Source organism: Anopheles coustani, chromosome 3, assembly GCF_943734705.1.
Source record: "Anopheles coustani chromosome 3, idAnoCousDA_361_x.2, whole genome shotgun sequence".
Lineage (NCBI taxonomy): Eukaryota > Metazoa > Arthropoda > Insecta > Diptera > Culicidae > Anopheles > Anopheles coustani.
Genome location: NC_071288.1, coordinates 33,044,438 through 33,057,392, shown reverse-complemented (window position 1 = coordinate 33,057,392; position 12,955 = coordinate 33,044,438). Strand labels below are relative to the sequence as shown.

Below are 12,955 nucleotides of genomic sequence, written 5' to 3'. Positions count from 1 at the left end.
ACTTGGTCAATTTTTATCTATTCCTTTAATAATTCAATCTATTTTACAGCTATTTCAATTGGGGCTCCATCGGATGGTTTATTCGACGAAAAGAAATTAATCATTTAAATTCAAAGGGCTTGCCTTAACATCCAGGTGCTTTGGTTGGTTGTTTGATTGATTTATAGTTCAGTTTACATTATAGTTCATGATAGCATTGTACTTATTGTGGCATAATTTAGGTTATGTCGTTGATATTCTTTATGTTTGAATGCGCGCAGAAATAGTCAGTTATGTAGTCACGTACAAATCGCCTATCTGAAAGAAATATATAACAAAGACAAAAGATTACCATACATTCGTTCACGTGTCTCGTGAATGCGGAAACATTATGTTCGGAAACTTACCAGGATACTGATTTAAGTAGATGATATTGTCAGCCAGTCTTTTGGCAAGCTTTTTAAACAGGAACCGATTCTCGATCAGACCATCGTTCAACGGACGCATTAACGCTTGCACCACCCATTTGGCAATGCGCTGCCGACAGCTCGATACGAGCACATCGTTCAGCTCGATCGAGGGACTGTACGGGCCGAGATCCTGCTCCTCTCCGTCATCCTCGCCAAACAGTGTTACAAATTGTGACTGAACGAGATTCTCATACCGCCGGTAATCGTCTTCAGCAATCCTAACAAGTAAACCCCTCAACTTCATTCTCTGCATGTGTAACTCGCACGGCCACATGCTGCGGCGCAAATCTTCCGGGTCGGGGGGCAAATTTGGTGCAATTGCTTCTGCCAAACGGTTGCCATCAATCCGAGGGCTAGGAGTATTCTGTGCGGCTTCCAGCGTGTGAGATGTTTTGTGTTGACCCTTGCTTAAATCCGCTTGTTCAATTTCACTAATAATAGCCTTTACTTGTCCCTGATCTTCACTCCATTCGAAAATGTTTGCCTCGTCGTTTGCCGGTTCAAACATTGCTTGAAGCTCTTTGAGTATTTCATCGTCCATGGCATCGTTACGCAGCTGTGAAGGCTTTAGCTCTGTAAGCTGCATTTTTTCAGGGACAGCGTTTTCCCCTTGACCTGAGGAATTCACATTTGGTTGCTCGTTCCAACTGCAAGTCGGTACGTCGTTCATTTGCTTATCTTGAGTAATACATTTTCCTTCAAATAGTCGCATCTTTTCTTCCAGGCTCAGTACAGGCACGTTTCTCAGCGATCCCGATTGGATGGCACTACTAATATCTTGGCTTTGCGTGTCTAGCTGGACCGACTCATCAAGCTCCGTTTGTACTCCAATGTGGCACTGTTCTCTTTTGATCAGTGCCGGTTTAAACTTAACATCCGTCAGATTGGGATGCAGGATACCAACCGCTGTTTGCTTCCGGATTTCTCCTATCTGGAAACGAAAACATGTTACGATAAGAACAGAATCCTTGCTGCTAGAAGCTAAAATTATTACTAACCTTTTTTAAAATAAAATTCCTATAAAGTGAAGTAATCATACAAGACTGTACCTGATGGACAAGAAAATATGATTTTAACGATGCTGTGCCACAAAATGTTCGGTAACAAAGAGCTTTAACTTACCGCCCGCATCTCGATCGCCTCCGCACATTGCATCACTTCATCCTCGCTGAACGGATTATCTTTGGCGTTGTAAACAGACAACCATGATTGATAGTTTTTCCTCAACATTTTATCCAAGTAAAACAAATATTGCTGCCGAACTTTGGCCGACAACCGATGGGCGGGTAGCTGTATGTCCTCGATCAATTCCATTGCGTCGTTCCCGGAGGAATCATTTATGTGCTCCGGCACTGAGGGCACGCGGTTAGCATCCCTCAATGGATCAAACACACTCCCACGGTAGGCAAAATCGAATGGATCGGCTTCTACATCGGCGCAGTATTGCTTGTTACTCCTGGAATTACATCGTTTTCGGTTAAACCAGCACTAGACGATGGTTGGTGTGCACTGTACATACCATTTTCTTTTGAGCATCTTGAGTTATTTAAGTTTTTAGGAAAGTTCTACACTATATCGATCGATTCTTGTGCATCCTTGTGAGTTGTTTACACCGGAATGAAGAAGAAAACCACCGGCATTTGGTAAGTAGAGGGAACGTTGCTTGTAAACAAACTCCCCTACTTTGACTGTCATATTACCGCACTGTCACTTTGCGGCGCAATTCGATAACGTTCGATGCTAAACTGATCCTAGCGCATGCTACCCATTGTTTCAAGGAATTTTACGAGATAAACGTGCTCGGTTTCTGTTCAATCCATTATGTGCGGTCGCACTTGTTTGTAAGTCATCTATTGGCATATCATATTGGCTAATGTTCATGCTAATTCATACCTGTTTCGTAGAACGCTTGAACCAAAGGAGTTGGAAGGTTGCTGCAAGTATAGGAAAAATGAGGAAAGCAAACCAGAAGCACCACGCTATCGCAACGAGTTCAATTGTGGCAAAAAGTACACACCTTCGTTCAACGTGGCCCCCACAGACGTAACACCGGTGCTGGTTTCCGCTGTACACTTCGATGATTCAACCGATTCTGCCGACCGCTTGTTGGTGCCAATGATGTGGGGTATGGTACCCTGGTGGCACAAGGGAGACTATGGAAAACACGGCCTAACAACCAACAACTGTCGACTGGAGGGGCTGGCAATCTCAAAACTCTACGGTCGACCACTTGCCGCTGGCCAACGCTGTGTAATACTATGCGAAGGTTTCTACGAGTGGCAAACAGTCAAGCAGATGAAAGCTTCCGATCGCCCCGCTTTCTACGTCCACATGCCACAGGCTGGGAAGGTGAAGGTGGAAGACAAAACCACCTGGAAAGGCGACGACGGAGAACAACTACAGCTTTTGCGAATGGCGGGTCTATTCGATGTCTGGGAAAATGTGCACGGAGACAAACTGTATAGCTACACGGTGATCACGTTCGAGACAGTGGGTAAGTTTGCAGAAATACATCATCGCACGCCGGCAATTCTCGAAACGGATGAGCAGGTTTCGGATTGGTTAGATTTTAAGCGCGTCCCGGCCAATAGGGCGATAAACCTTCTACAGCCTCCCAAAGTGCTGCAATGGTTTCGTGTGTCCAATATCGTCAATAACTCGCGCAACAAGTCAGCACAATGCAACAAACCCATACAGGAAGGAAGTACAAAATCACCCCTGGTTCCTAAAAGTAAACTCATGCAGTCTTGGCTGGTAGTAAAGAAACGAAAAGTCGAGGAAACTGATGATAAACCAAGTGTAAAAAAAGAATTAGAGCATGAACCACGGGAGAAGAAACCCAAACCAGATCCCGATAATTGCTGAATTGGCTATAGTGAAAAGGCATTTATTCAGTCATTTTGTCCTCTTTTGCCATCGCGTTTGATGCTTGAAGTGATTTCCTTGAGATGAATTTTAGTGTTAAATGCTGTATACTGGCCGCATTGCCATCCCAGTCCTGGAATAATTTGAACTGTACCGGATCACACAAATCGGGAAGTTCGAGGCCACCGCCGCTGTTGAAGTTTTGCACCTCACTTCCTAGTGTCGTTTTAATAACCGATTCTCGTGCTGCGTGTTGAGTTGCGCGATGTTTTCCGATTGACTGTACGATTTTAATTTGCTCGAGCTCCTCATCGAATCGCTGCAGATACAGATCGATGAGCTGTTCATATTCCGACGGCTGTAGAGGTTGTTCTCGGCCTTCCAGCTTTTCCGCAAACCATGCTAACTTCTTCCCGATAATGTTCGCTTTGGCCGCATGTCCCAGTTTAATCTTCTCGCGATTACTTATCCTGCAAAGAAACCGTTCGTCGTTTACAAACAGCTCTGATCATCCGATGCAAGGAAAACAACACTTACTTCTTTATCTTCCGAGCCAAGGCAAGAGTTTTCCTGCTTTGGGGATGTTTACATTTTGCTAACTCTTTGATAACTGTTTGTTTAGGCTAAAAATGAAATACATTCTTTATTGTACACTATTGAAACACTGCAATTTTTTAACTTTACCATGTTTGAAGCAATAATTCGCCGATTTTCTGAAGCACACCACGAGTTTTGTTGTGAACCGTAGAATACGTCAAATACAAGGTTTATATAGAAAAGTAACGTACGTTACACACAGCCATACACGATAGAGATCGCTTGGATGACAATCTCGATCGGGTTGGACATTTCATAATTTAAATTTGTTGTATTTTATATGAAATTTAATTTAGTTCAAGAATATGCACAAACACTTCTAATTTAACACTCTTTTCACATTCTTATGTTAATTTATTTACATATTTTATTTTTCTATAAAAAGTTTTTATTCGGATCACCACCTTTGTAAGCACTAGATCGTCAGGAATGGGCATATGAGTATATCTTAATTTTAACTATACAACTAATATTTCACACTGCAATGTCACGCCACACGAATTTCACACGTTCCACAAAGCAACTTTTAAGTTATGTTGAGAACCCTTGGATTGAAGTAGTAAAAGTAGATAAATTCGATGCATTCGACAGGTCGGGCAGTCAACCTTTGATCATAAAATTAGGAACTCCATTTAACGGGTTAGCAAAGGCGTAAGTTTCCCGAAGGTTGTTTCCGAGCTTAACCGTACTGTTGGCCACGGTTCCTATGCCTCCAAACATACGCCCTACGAGACCCCTCGAGGAAGTTGGCTGGATTTCTGATGGTTTTTGAGAGAACTTTTTTCCTAAAAGGAGGGGCAATGAAGAAACAATGTCATGCTAAGAATAATTACATATTTTAAAAGTATTTTTCTTACCAATAAGAAATTTAAGTAGGGTACTGTTGAACTCCGTTGCCATCTCCTGGTGCGGCGCGCGACCGGACTGTTCAATGATCTTTATCATAACATTTTCACAAAACTCGGCACTTTTCACCACCGTTTCCAGTTTGTAGAACCGATCGTCGTTCCCCGCAATGATCAGACACGGGCACTGGATGATCTCCCCTTCCCGTATGCGGTAGAACAGAAAGTTTCGATAGTAGTTCAACGGCCCCCGCCAGTCGTCCGTCTGGCAGAAGCTATACTTGTACGCCTCCATCAGATTGTTGGTCATTGAACCGTTCGTACCGGAGAGGTAAAGTTTCTCCTTCGCGACGTGGGGATAGCAGCGACGCAATATTTTATCGGCCGTGTGCTTAAGCTCCATTTCCGGTAATACTGGCAACTGCAATGCAATGAAGATGGATGTTAGATTAAATGTTCTCATTTTGATTCTAACTCGAACATGAACATTACCTGCACAAACTCTAACCAGTTTCGGTTGAAAGGTGAACTTTTTGGGAGATTATCCCACAGCAGGTTCGGATGCGGCGTGGACACGCTCACGAATTTTTCAACCATTTCCGGGTTGGTGTGGGCAAAGTACCAACTGGAAAAGCAGCAAAGTCAAACATGTTAACACCCGTTACGAAATACTCCTTTCGTTAGTCACCTACCCAATAGTTGCCCCCAGGTCATGGCCAATGATGGACACACTTTTAGCACTGATGGCAATCAGAAATTTGCGCAAATCCTCGCACACTTTTTTCGGCGTGTACTCGAACCGCCAGTGCGGCTTGTCGGAATCATTGAATCCTTTTAAGTCCAGTGCGATAACGTGAAAATAATGAGTCAGCTCCGATATCTAGAGATACAGTGGAAGGATTAATGTTATTATGTTTTGATTTTTGAGGTCAGATTCCAAACATTCCACAAACACACCTGATACCGCCAGCCGAACCAACAATCCGGAAATCCATGCAAAAGTATCACGATCGGGTTGCTACGATTGCCGGCTTCGACGAAGTGTAGCTTTGTGTTCTGTAAATACAGCAATATGATGGCCATGTTACTATGATGCTGATGATTATTTAAAGCACGTGCGTAACAATTGTTTTGAAGGGCATGGAGTATTCGTTGTATTTGAATCTTTAGTGGTACAGTCACGTGCTTCGTTCCTTCACCTTACCTCCAGCTTGACGTACGAATGCCGGCCCAAGTTGGTGTCGGTCATGAAGATCGGTGGTTTGTTCGGAAAGTCGGTGCGCTCAATAGTCCGGCGCATGATAGCGGTTGGGTTCACCTTGCACTTCACGCTCTCGTACAACCACTTGAGGAGGATCACAAAGTTGGCCAACAGGCAACGGAGATAGATTTTTGTGATTTCCCACTTCGGGAGCACCTCCAGCACGTCATAGTCTTGATTTTGGCCCGCCATTGTCTGTTTGTGTTTAAATTTATTCGCTTGTAACGTACAGCACGATTCTTACGGACGAGAAGATCACAATAAAAACACTTTTCTAAAATCACTGCTGGCGCCGAACCGGTACGGCAAGACCACTAGTCGATAATTATACACACACGACCGGCATGACCGGGCACACACTTGCGCACGTCGGACGAGTGCAGTTGCAGTGCGAGGTGCATTCTACCGCATGTTACGTCGCGCCGGAACGGAACCGAGCACCGGGGTCACCGCGGGGTGACGATAGGACGATGGTCAGCAGATGATAGTGTTGCGGCGTGGATGCAAACACTCGCACAACAGGCTTGCCCTCGCCTTTGCGTGTACGTTGTGGTCGGCTTACGCGGAGAGAATCAGATGAATGCTGGAGTTTGTTTTGCTCGTATGACGATCCCGGATGATTTGACACCACTCGACCGAGTGATAAGCGTTTGCACCACGGTGACCACTCGCGCAAAGGTCCAGCCGACATTGACGCCGATCAAGATGAATCAGTTGACGACATGCTTCGGGAGTGGGTAATTAAGTTAGCACATTACAATTTACTCCCGTAGCACTGTTTAAACTGTGGCACTTTTGCACCGTCACGACGCCTCACATTAAGAACGAAGGATTTATGAAGGTAAAAATGTAAAACGGCACCAAGAAACATCGGATGTTCCTTCAACGACGTGCTGCTACGGACGGACTGCCTCCGTTCCAGGATGGCCCGACTTCTCCCTGTTTGGACGCCACCGGGGCCGATTAACCTCTGGGCGGCTCGAGCTTCGACACTGATTGCGATAACGGGCGACGAGCACGAGGAAGATCACACCGTGCCGTAATCGGTTCCCTTTTATAACCACCACCACCACCACTACCTCCGCATGAGTCGCAGAACCGCTTGTTTTTTTTTTTTTGGGACGCAGTTCAAATTATTATCACGCTAATGTATAGATTTTTCCCTTCACCACTCCTTTGGTAGAGTATCACTGATTTGCTCTTCCCGTTCAAGCGTGCTTCTTGTTTGGTTGCTGTTGGCCAAATAAAAATTCAGCATCAACCAGCGGACCACCACCGTTACCGGAGATTAATGCTGCTGGTTCACCCTCCCGGACTGTAGACACAACAACAAACCACTGCACACTGGATAGGCGAAAAGGTGCACCAGAGGGGAAGAGGCACAGAATAAAAAAAAAGACGCAAAAGAAAAACTCCTTTCGCTATCGCTGACGAAAGGCAAACATGATGGGAAGAAGGGACGATGCAATAATAAAGCCCGTTTGCACACGCTCACACTCACAGGGCCCTTTCTGCCCTTCGTCACACACGAAACCCGCGTGGTCCGATACCAGTTTCCCGCCACCGTCGCTGTAGTGGTGCGAGGTGTGCCACGCTCCGGGGCCACCAGAGACACACAACATACAAATTATGTCAGTCCCGACGGTCCGCGGCGGTGCGTCCCTTTCGTCTCCGGAACAGGGGCCGTCGACGCAGCGTGGCCGGCAAACACACACAACATCTGATGGCAATCTCCGATTCGAGAGGGTTTAAAGTCCACTCCGTGCGGTTCGTTCGTTCGTCACCGTTGCTTCGTCATCACCACCCTGCCTACCCAGAGACGATCTCGATGGGGTGGTAGACACGTTGATCACGACGATTCGGAGCCAAGTGTTTGGCAACGGCACCTAGCGTACAAATATAGGTCACGCGCAGGTTTGAACGTTACAACTCAACTCAACCGATCGACGACTACCGTTGGCGGAAGGTGCTTTAAACAGAGGACAGCATGTGCGTAAGTAGTGCACTCGGTGCCAACGACGGTTCACGTTGGTCAATGTAGTTCGATGCACTAATTTGATTTGTCGTTCTCACCTGGAAACATTCACCAGGGACGACACGCGTCCAGCGAACGTAACGAACCGACAGATAATGGTGAATCCGGCACCAGTCTGACTTATTACGTTCCGCGTCCTCTTCCCACTGATAATCAGTTCAGTTAGGTCCGGGGTATTATGGTCTTGGCGCTCGTCTTGCTCTGCTAGCCATGCGTTTGCTTCAGCACATCAGCTGAGAAGTCCGGTACATAGCACGGGTTTCGTTGAGAAGTCTAATTAAAACAATTTATTTCTCAATATTTAGACGTACGAAGTTTTTGGTTTTGCTGTTGAACCAAATTTCAAAGCCTCACCAATTATTTGTAAGCCTTTCTGCCAATTTATTTCCAGGTGCTTTCTGTTTTCGGCTTTTCATAGTGATTACATTTATGTTCACATACATACTTGTGTGTGTGGGTTTTTTTTTTTTGTTATTTTAAATTGGTTGCCATCCAATGGATTTTTGTTTTGTGTTTGCTTATGTTGGCGCAGTTGCTGCGTCGATACTATCCCGTTTTCAAAGCCGGCAACATTGTGCTGCATATGCTGCTGCGTAAACTGTCCACCTAACAATGTTGTACTGGATTGCGATGGGTACAAGAAACAAGTAAAACCCCCCGTACGCTCGTAGAAGAGATTTATGGCCGGAAAAGATAGAACTTTTGCATCCCACTCCTCCTACATCGCTTAAAACTGTGAGGAACCTGAAGAAAATTGCAAACCTTGCGGGGGACGTATGCAAAATTTATGAAAGCATCTAACCACCGTTAGTGCAGAGTGAAGAAAATAAGCGAAACGCTCAACCATCCGCTGGGAAGTAAAACGTAAACCAAAGGAAACGAAAATACACGGCTTGTTAGGATCATAAATGGTATTTTTCTTGTTCATTTGTTCGTATCATCGATTCAGTGCATCCTTGGTTTTTACGAGTCTTTTACGGCTTGTTTTGTTTCGCTTCCCACTTTCCCTACGGTGTTCCTCAAACGAACGCATCTAGTAGTAGTTTAAAATAAATCAAACAAATCCAAGTAGTTTTCCGGGGGGGCTCCCGCCAATCCTACAAGTTAGTTGCTCAATTCTTTGTGTTGTTTTTCTTCATCTTCTCTGTCTTTTAAATGTATAATTTCCTTCCTTGTTTCAATCAGTTCAGCATTGCATTTTATTAGTTGCTATCGACTCTCTCTGTTCCGGTTGTTCTGTTTGCCGTTTGCCGTTGTGATCGGAGTCTCGATGATCGTAGCAAACGTCGACAACGGTGACAATTGCTAGGCAGCTGTACTAACTTCGCGCTTGATGCTGCAGTGGCAGCAGGCCGATGTTAATGGCGCGCACGCTGACGGAGGCTGACCGACGGGTTGAGCGTTGGTTGGTGGCAAATCCGGCGCCGTGCAGCATCCGTGCAGTCTCAGTAGCAGCAGCAGCCCCATAGATGGAGACGGTGGTAATGGCGAGCGCGACGACGGCAGCGACGATGATGCATTGCTGCATGTGGACGACAACGATGGCGGCGGTGGCGTCGTTGACGGCAGTGCGAAGCACCACATCGTCCCGCCAGCCCCCGATGAGCGTCCGGTGGTCGTCATCTTTCCTCCGAAATGCTTTCCGATGGTGATAAAATAAATTAGTTACCGATGAAAACAGCGACAGTGAGGGCGATGGTTTGAGGGAAGAAATGAACCCGCCGGACAGCGGAGCGAGCGGGTCGGCCACCGCGGACGGCTTCTGCGGCTGGCCAGTGCCGGTCGTCGCCAGGATCGGGCACGTGGGTTTGCGCCATCCAGCCACCGACAGCCACCACACCTTGCCGGCATCACTGCCATTGAATGTTGACGATGGGCGTTGTTTTAAATTATTACAATCGTAGGAGTTATCAGTATTAGCATTGTTAAGTGGTAGTTTATCGTTAATAGTAATTCTTAGATTATTATTTAATAATAATAATAATGAATGATTTCTCTTCAGCTGCGCCATCGGCACGCCATCATCGCCGTGCCCTGCATCGTCATAACCATCATCATCATCAGTATTATTCTCTAATAATAACGTTGAGAATTGGATATCATTTGTTATCGCTGCCGGCACCACTGCTATTGTTGTTGCTGCTGCTGCTGCTGCTGCCGGTGCTGGTTCTGCCGCTAGCGTTGTTGATAGTACAGCTGGCGTGTTTCTCTTCTGCTCCTTCTGTTCCTCCGCGGCCTCTACGACTAGTGACGGGTGTTGCTGTGTCTCTAGTTATTTCTTCTTCTGGGCCTTTTCGGCGGCCTTCGTTACTTTACCGCCCGACGCCTCCTTAAAGTTGACCGACTTGATGACGCCGACGGCCACCGTCTGACGCATGTCGCGCACGGCGAACCGACCGAGCGGCGGGAACTCCTGGAAGCTCTCGACGCACAGCGGCTTGCTTGGCACCAGGTTGACGATGGCGGCATCGCCGGACTTGATCGACTTCGGATTCTCCTCCGTCACCTTGCCCGAACGGCGGTCGCACTTCTCCTTGATCTCGGCAAACTTGCACGCGATGTGAGCGGTGTGGCAATCGAGCACCGGCGTGTAGCCGTTCGCGATCTGTCCCGGGTGGTTCAGGACGATGACCTGCAAGGGGATAGGGGAAGGACGATTAGCATCGGTTGAATTGTACTGTTCGGGTAAAGTTCGTTAAGAAGTAAAGAACACTTTGAACGCTCCGCAATGTCAATTCACGAAGAATGAAACGATGAAGATCGGCAGTACCGAAAAGCGATAAGTAAGTGTTGATAGACAGTAGTGGCACGTGCGTCACAAAATCGTCTACCACTTACAAAGACCGTGGACTAATCTAAACCGATTCCCTGTACACGAGATCGTTCAAATCAGCTGCGGTGGTTGATCTTTTCATTTCTTATGCCTCCCCACGTTTGCGTGGCATTTTCCAGGCTATTAGCATTGATAGTAAAAGTTATGAAACGGGCTAAAGTTTAAACGATCGCCTTCTGAGACCCTCAACTCAATAGCGCAAATGTCCAAAAACCAACAAAGTCGTTAGCCTTTGCTAGGGAAATACTTTTCACGAGCAAAAATCGTGTCAGGTCGTTTGCGTTTGCTCGTAATTATTTTTTCCAAGAGTGAACATCTTGGCGGGAGGTTATATTTTCGTCCACCAAACACAACACCATGTGCGCGTCGGGGAACTTTGTGGCTTTTAGTTTTGCTCGCCGTAGCAAAATTCCAATCGGCGAAGAATGGAACACGAAAGCGGACGAATGGCGTTTTGTGGTGTCCAAAATTAGCCATTTTACGTGGCGCTGCATGACGCATTCGCTGCGAGAGTACACATCTGGCTTCGCTTACCTGAGCAGTGAAGTCGGCAGCACCCTTCGGCGGGCTTGCCTTGGAGTCGCCGGCAACGTAGCCACGGCGCAGCTCCTTCACCGACACGTTCTTCACGTTGAAGCCCACGTTGTCACCGGGCAGGGCCTCGGACAGCGCCTCGTGGTGCATCTCGACCGACTTTACCTCAGTGGTGATGTTGACCGGGGCGAACACGACCACCATACCTGCGTGTAGGGGGAAGAGAGGTGAGCACATCTGGAGCGATAGTAGCGGACCGCATGGGGGTGGGGCTGGACCTACCTGGCTTGAGGACGCCAGTTTCAACGCGACCGACCGGTACCGTACCGATACCGCCGATCTTGTAGACGTCCTGCAGGGGCAGACGCAGCGCCTTGTCGGTTGGGCGCGACGGCGGCAGGATGTTGTCCAGGGCCTCGATCAGCGTCTTGCCCTCAGCCTTGCCCTCCTTGCGCTCCACCGCCCATCCCTTGAACCACGGCATCTTGTCCGACGGTTCGAGCATGTTGTCGCCGTGCCAGCCCGAGATCGGCACGAACGCGACCGACGCCGGGTTGTAGCCGATCTTCTTGATGTACGACGACACCTCCTTCTTGATTTCCTCGTAGCGCGCCTCGTGGTACGGCGGGTCGGTCGAGTCCATCTTGTTGACGCCGACGATCAGCTGCTTGACGCCGAGCGTGAACGCCAGCAGGGCGTGCTCGCGCGTCTGGCCGTTCTTGGAGATGCCGGCCTCGAACTCGCCGGTACCGGCGGCGACGATCAGTACGGCGCAGTCGGCCTGCGACGTACCGGTGATCATGTTCTTGATGAAATCGCGATGGCCCGGCGCGTCGATGATGGTGACGTAGTAGCGGGACGTCTCGAACTTCCACAGCGCGATATCGATGGTGATACCACGCTCGCGCTCCGCCTTCAGCTTGTCCAGCACCCAGGCGTACTTGAACGAGCCCTTGCCCATCTCCTGCGCCTCCTTCTCGAACTTCTCGATCGTACGCTTGTCGATGCCGCCGCACTTGTAGATCAGGTGGCCGGTGGTGGTCGACTTGCCCGAGTCGACGTGGCCGATGACGACGATGTTAATATGAGTCTTCTCCTTGCCCATCTTGCTGCTGCTGCTGCTTCTACCGCTGGCTCAGAACAAAACAATCGAACCCAACTGAAAACCCTGCTGCTGCTTTGCTGCTGTTGTGTGTCTCGCCTGGTGTCTGGGGGAGGGACGCTGCTCCGAACGGACGCTCACTCGTACGATTTACCGAAAATCTACAGCACGGGCGGAAAGAACAAGCGGAAGGAAGGCGGCTATTACTCAATGTCGACGCAGGATTATTTTTATAAAATTCGATCTGAAACGGTACACCCCAACTCGGGGCGGACTTTTCTGCACCCCGCCCTCCCACCCACGTTGCGAACCTTTTCCTCCTCTTCGCACTTGATGTGCTTGAACCGGGCAGTGATCTGCTTGGACTGAACCATCAGGATCCAGCAGACGTACGCCATCAGTATCACGTGGAAAATCTTCATCCTTCCGAAGAC

At 47.9% G+C, this 12,955-nt stretch overlaps 5 protein-coding genes across 6 annotated transcripts; 1 reads left to right on the top strand and 4 right to left on the bottom strand.

Moving 5' to 3' along the window:
• Positions 1-26: 26 nt before the first annotated feature.
• Positions 27-2,058, bottom strand: LOC131272761 (uncharacterized). The gene is made up of 5 exons (XM_058274612.1): positions 1,969-2,058; positions 1,572-1,905; positions 1,448-1,498; positions 387-1,380; positions 27-297 (listed from the first exon to the last, which is right to left on the bottom strand). Exons 1-5 carry the CDS (start codon positions 1,983-1,985, stop codon positions 218-220), a joined length of 1,476 nt encoding a protein of 491 aa, XP_058130595.1. The 5' UTR covers positions 1,986-2,058; the 3' UTR covers positions 27-217.
• A 130-nt stretch (positions 2,059-2,188) lies between these two features.
• Positions 2,189-3,323, top strand: LOC131272618 (abasic site processing protein HMCES). Its single transcript, XM_058274432.1, has 2 exons — positions 2,189-2,290; positions 2,354-3,323. The coding sequence occupies exons 1-2, from the start codon at positions 2,271-2,273 to the stop codon at positions 3,312-3,314; spliced, it is 981 nt and encodes a 326-aa protein (XP_058130415.1). The 5' UTR covers positions 2,189-2,270; the 3' UTR covers positions 3,315-3,323.
• A 13-nt stretch (positions 3,324-3,336) lies between these two features.
• Positions 3,337-4,046, bottom strand: LOC131272619 (translation machinery-associated protein 16 homolog). Its single transcript, XM_058274433.1, has 3 exons — positions 3,999-4,046; positions 3,852-3,937; positions 3,337-3,784 (listed from the first exon to the last, which is right to left on the bottom strand). Exons 1-3 carry the CDS (start codon positions 3,999-4,001, stop codon positions 3,337-3,339), a joined length of 537 nt encoding a protein of 178 aa, XP_058130416.1. The 5' UTR covers positions 4,002-4,046.
• A 211-nt stretch (positions 4,047-4,257) lies between these two features.
• On the bottom strand, positions 4,258-7,851 carry LOC131272617 (epoxide hydrolase 4-like). 2 transcript variants are annotated; one of them, XM_058274430.1, is made up of 7 exons: positions 7,642-7,851; positions 5,961-6,256; positions 5,714-5,812; positions 5,449-5,636; positions 5,249-5,381; positions 4,769-5,177; positions 4,258-4,696 (listed from the first exon to the last, which is right to left on the bottom strand). In XM_058274430.1, the coding sequence occupies exons 2-7, from the start codon at positions 6,207-6,209 to the stop codon at positions 4,512-4,514; spliced, it is 1,263 nt and encodes a 420-aa protein (XP_058130413.1). In that variant the 5' UTR covers positions 6,210-6,256; positions 7,642-7,851; the 3' UTR covers positions 4,258-4,511. The 2 variants fall into 2 exon arrangements, with proteins under 2 accessions (XP_058130413.1, XP_058130414.1); XM_058274431.1 differs by lacking the exon at positions 7,642-7,851 and adding an exon at positions 7,519-7,534.
• A 579-nt stretch (positions 7,852-8,430) lies between these two features.
• LOC131258430 (elongation factor 1-alpha 1-like) lies at positions 8,431-12,599 on the bottom strand. The gene is made up of 3 exons (XM_058259749.1): positions 11,702-12,599; positions 11,420-11,625; positions 8,431-10,684 (listed from the first exon to the last, which is right to left on the bottom strand). Exons 1-3 carry the CDS (start codon positions 12,522-12,524, stop codon positions 10,325-10,327), a joined length of 1,389 nt encoding a protein of 462 aa, XP_058115732.1. The 5' UTR covers positions 12,525-12,599; the 3' UTR covers positions 8,431-10,324.
• Positions 12,600-12,955: the final 356 nt, after the last annotated feature.

Excerpts from the sequence above, each read along its gene's own strand:
- LOC131272761 (XM_058274612.1), bottom strand. Across the intron at positions 1,499-1,571 it reads AGGCGATCGAGATGCGGGCG|GTACAGTCTTGTATGATTAC; the intron begins GTAAGTTAAAGC and ends CTTGTCCATCAG. Across the intron at positions 298-386 it reads CTACTTAAATCAGTATCCTG|ATAGGCGATTTGTACGTGAC; the intron begins GTAAGTTTCCGA and ends TATTTCTTTCAG.
- LOC131272618 (XM_058274432.1), top strand. The coding sequence starts at position 2,271 with ATGTGCGGTCGCACTTGTTT. Across the intron at positions 2,291-2,353 it reads ATGTGCGGTCGCACTTGTTT|AACGCTTGAACCAAAGGAGT; the intron begins GTAAGTCATCTA and ends CCTGTTTCGTAG.
- LOC131272619 (XM_058274433.1), bottom strand. Across the intron at positions 3,785-3,851 it reads TTGGCTCGGAAGATAAAGAA|GATAAGTAATCGCGAGAAGA; the intron begins GTAAGTGTTGTT and ends GTTTCTTTGCAG.
- LOC131272617 (XM_058274430.1), bottom strand. The coding sequence starts at position 6,209 with ATGGCGGGCCAAAATCAAGACTATGACGTGCTGGAGGTGCTCCCGAAG. Across the intron at positions 5,637-5,713 it reads GGTTCGGCTGGCGGTATCAG|ATATCGGAGCTGACTCATTA; the intron begins GTGTGTTTGTGG and ends CTGTATCTCTAG. Across the intron at positions 4,697-4,768 it reads CCTACTTAAATTTCTTATTG|GAAAAAAGTTCTCTCAAAAA; the intron begins GTAAGAAAAATA and ends CCCTCCTTTTAG.
- LOC131258430 (XM_058259749.1), bottom strand. The coding sequence starts at position 12,524 with ATGGGCAAGGAGAAGACTCATATTAACATCGTCGTCATCGGCCACGTC. Across the intron at positions 11,626-11,701 it reads AACTGGCGTCCTCAAGCCAG|GTATGGTGGTCGTGTTCGCC; the intron begins GTAGGTCCAGCC and ends CCCTACACGCAG. Across the intron at positions 10,685-11,419 it reads CTGCCGACTTCACTGCTCAG|GTCATCGTCCTGAACCACCC; the intron begins GTAAGCGAAGCC and ends ATCCCCTTGCAG.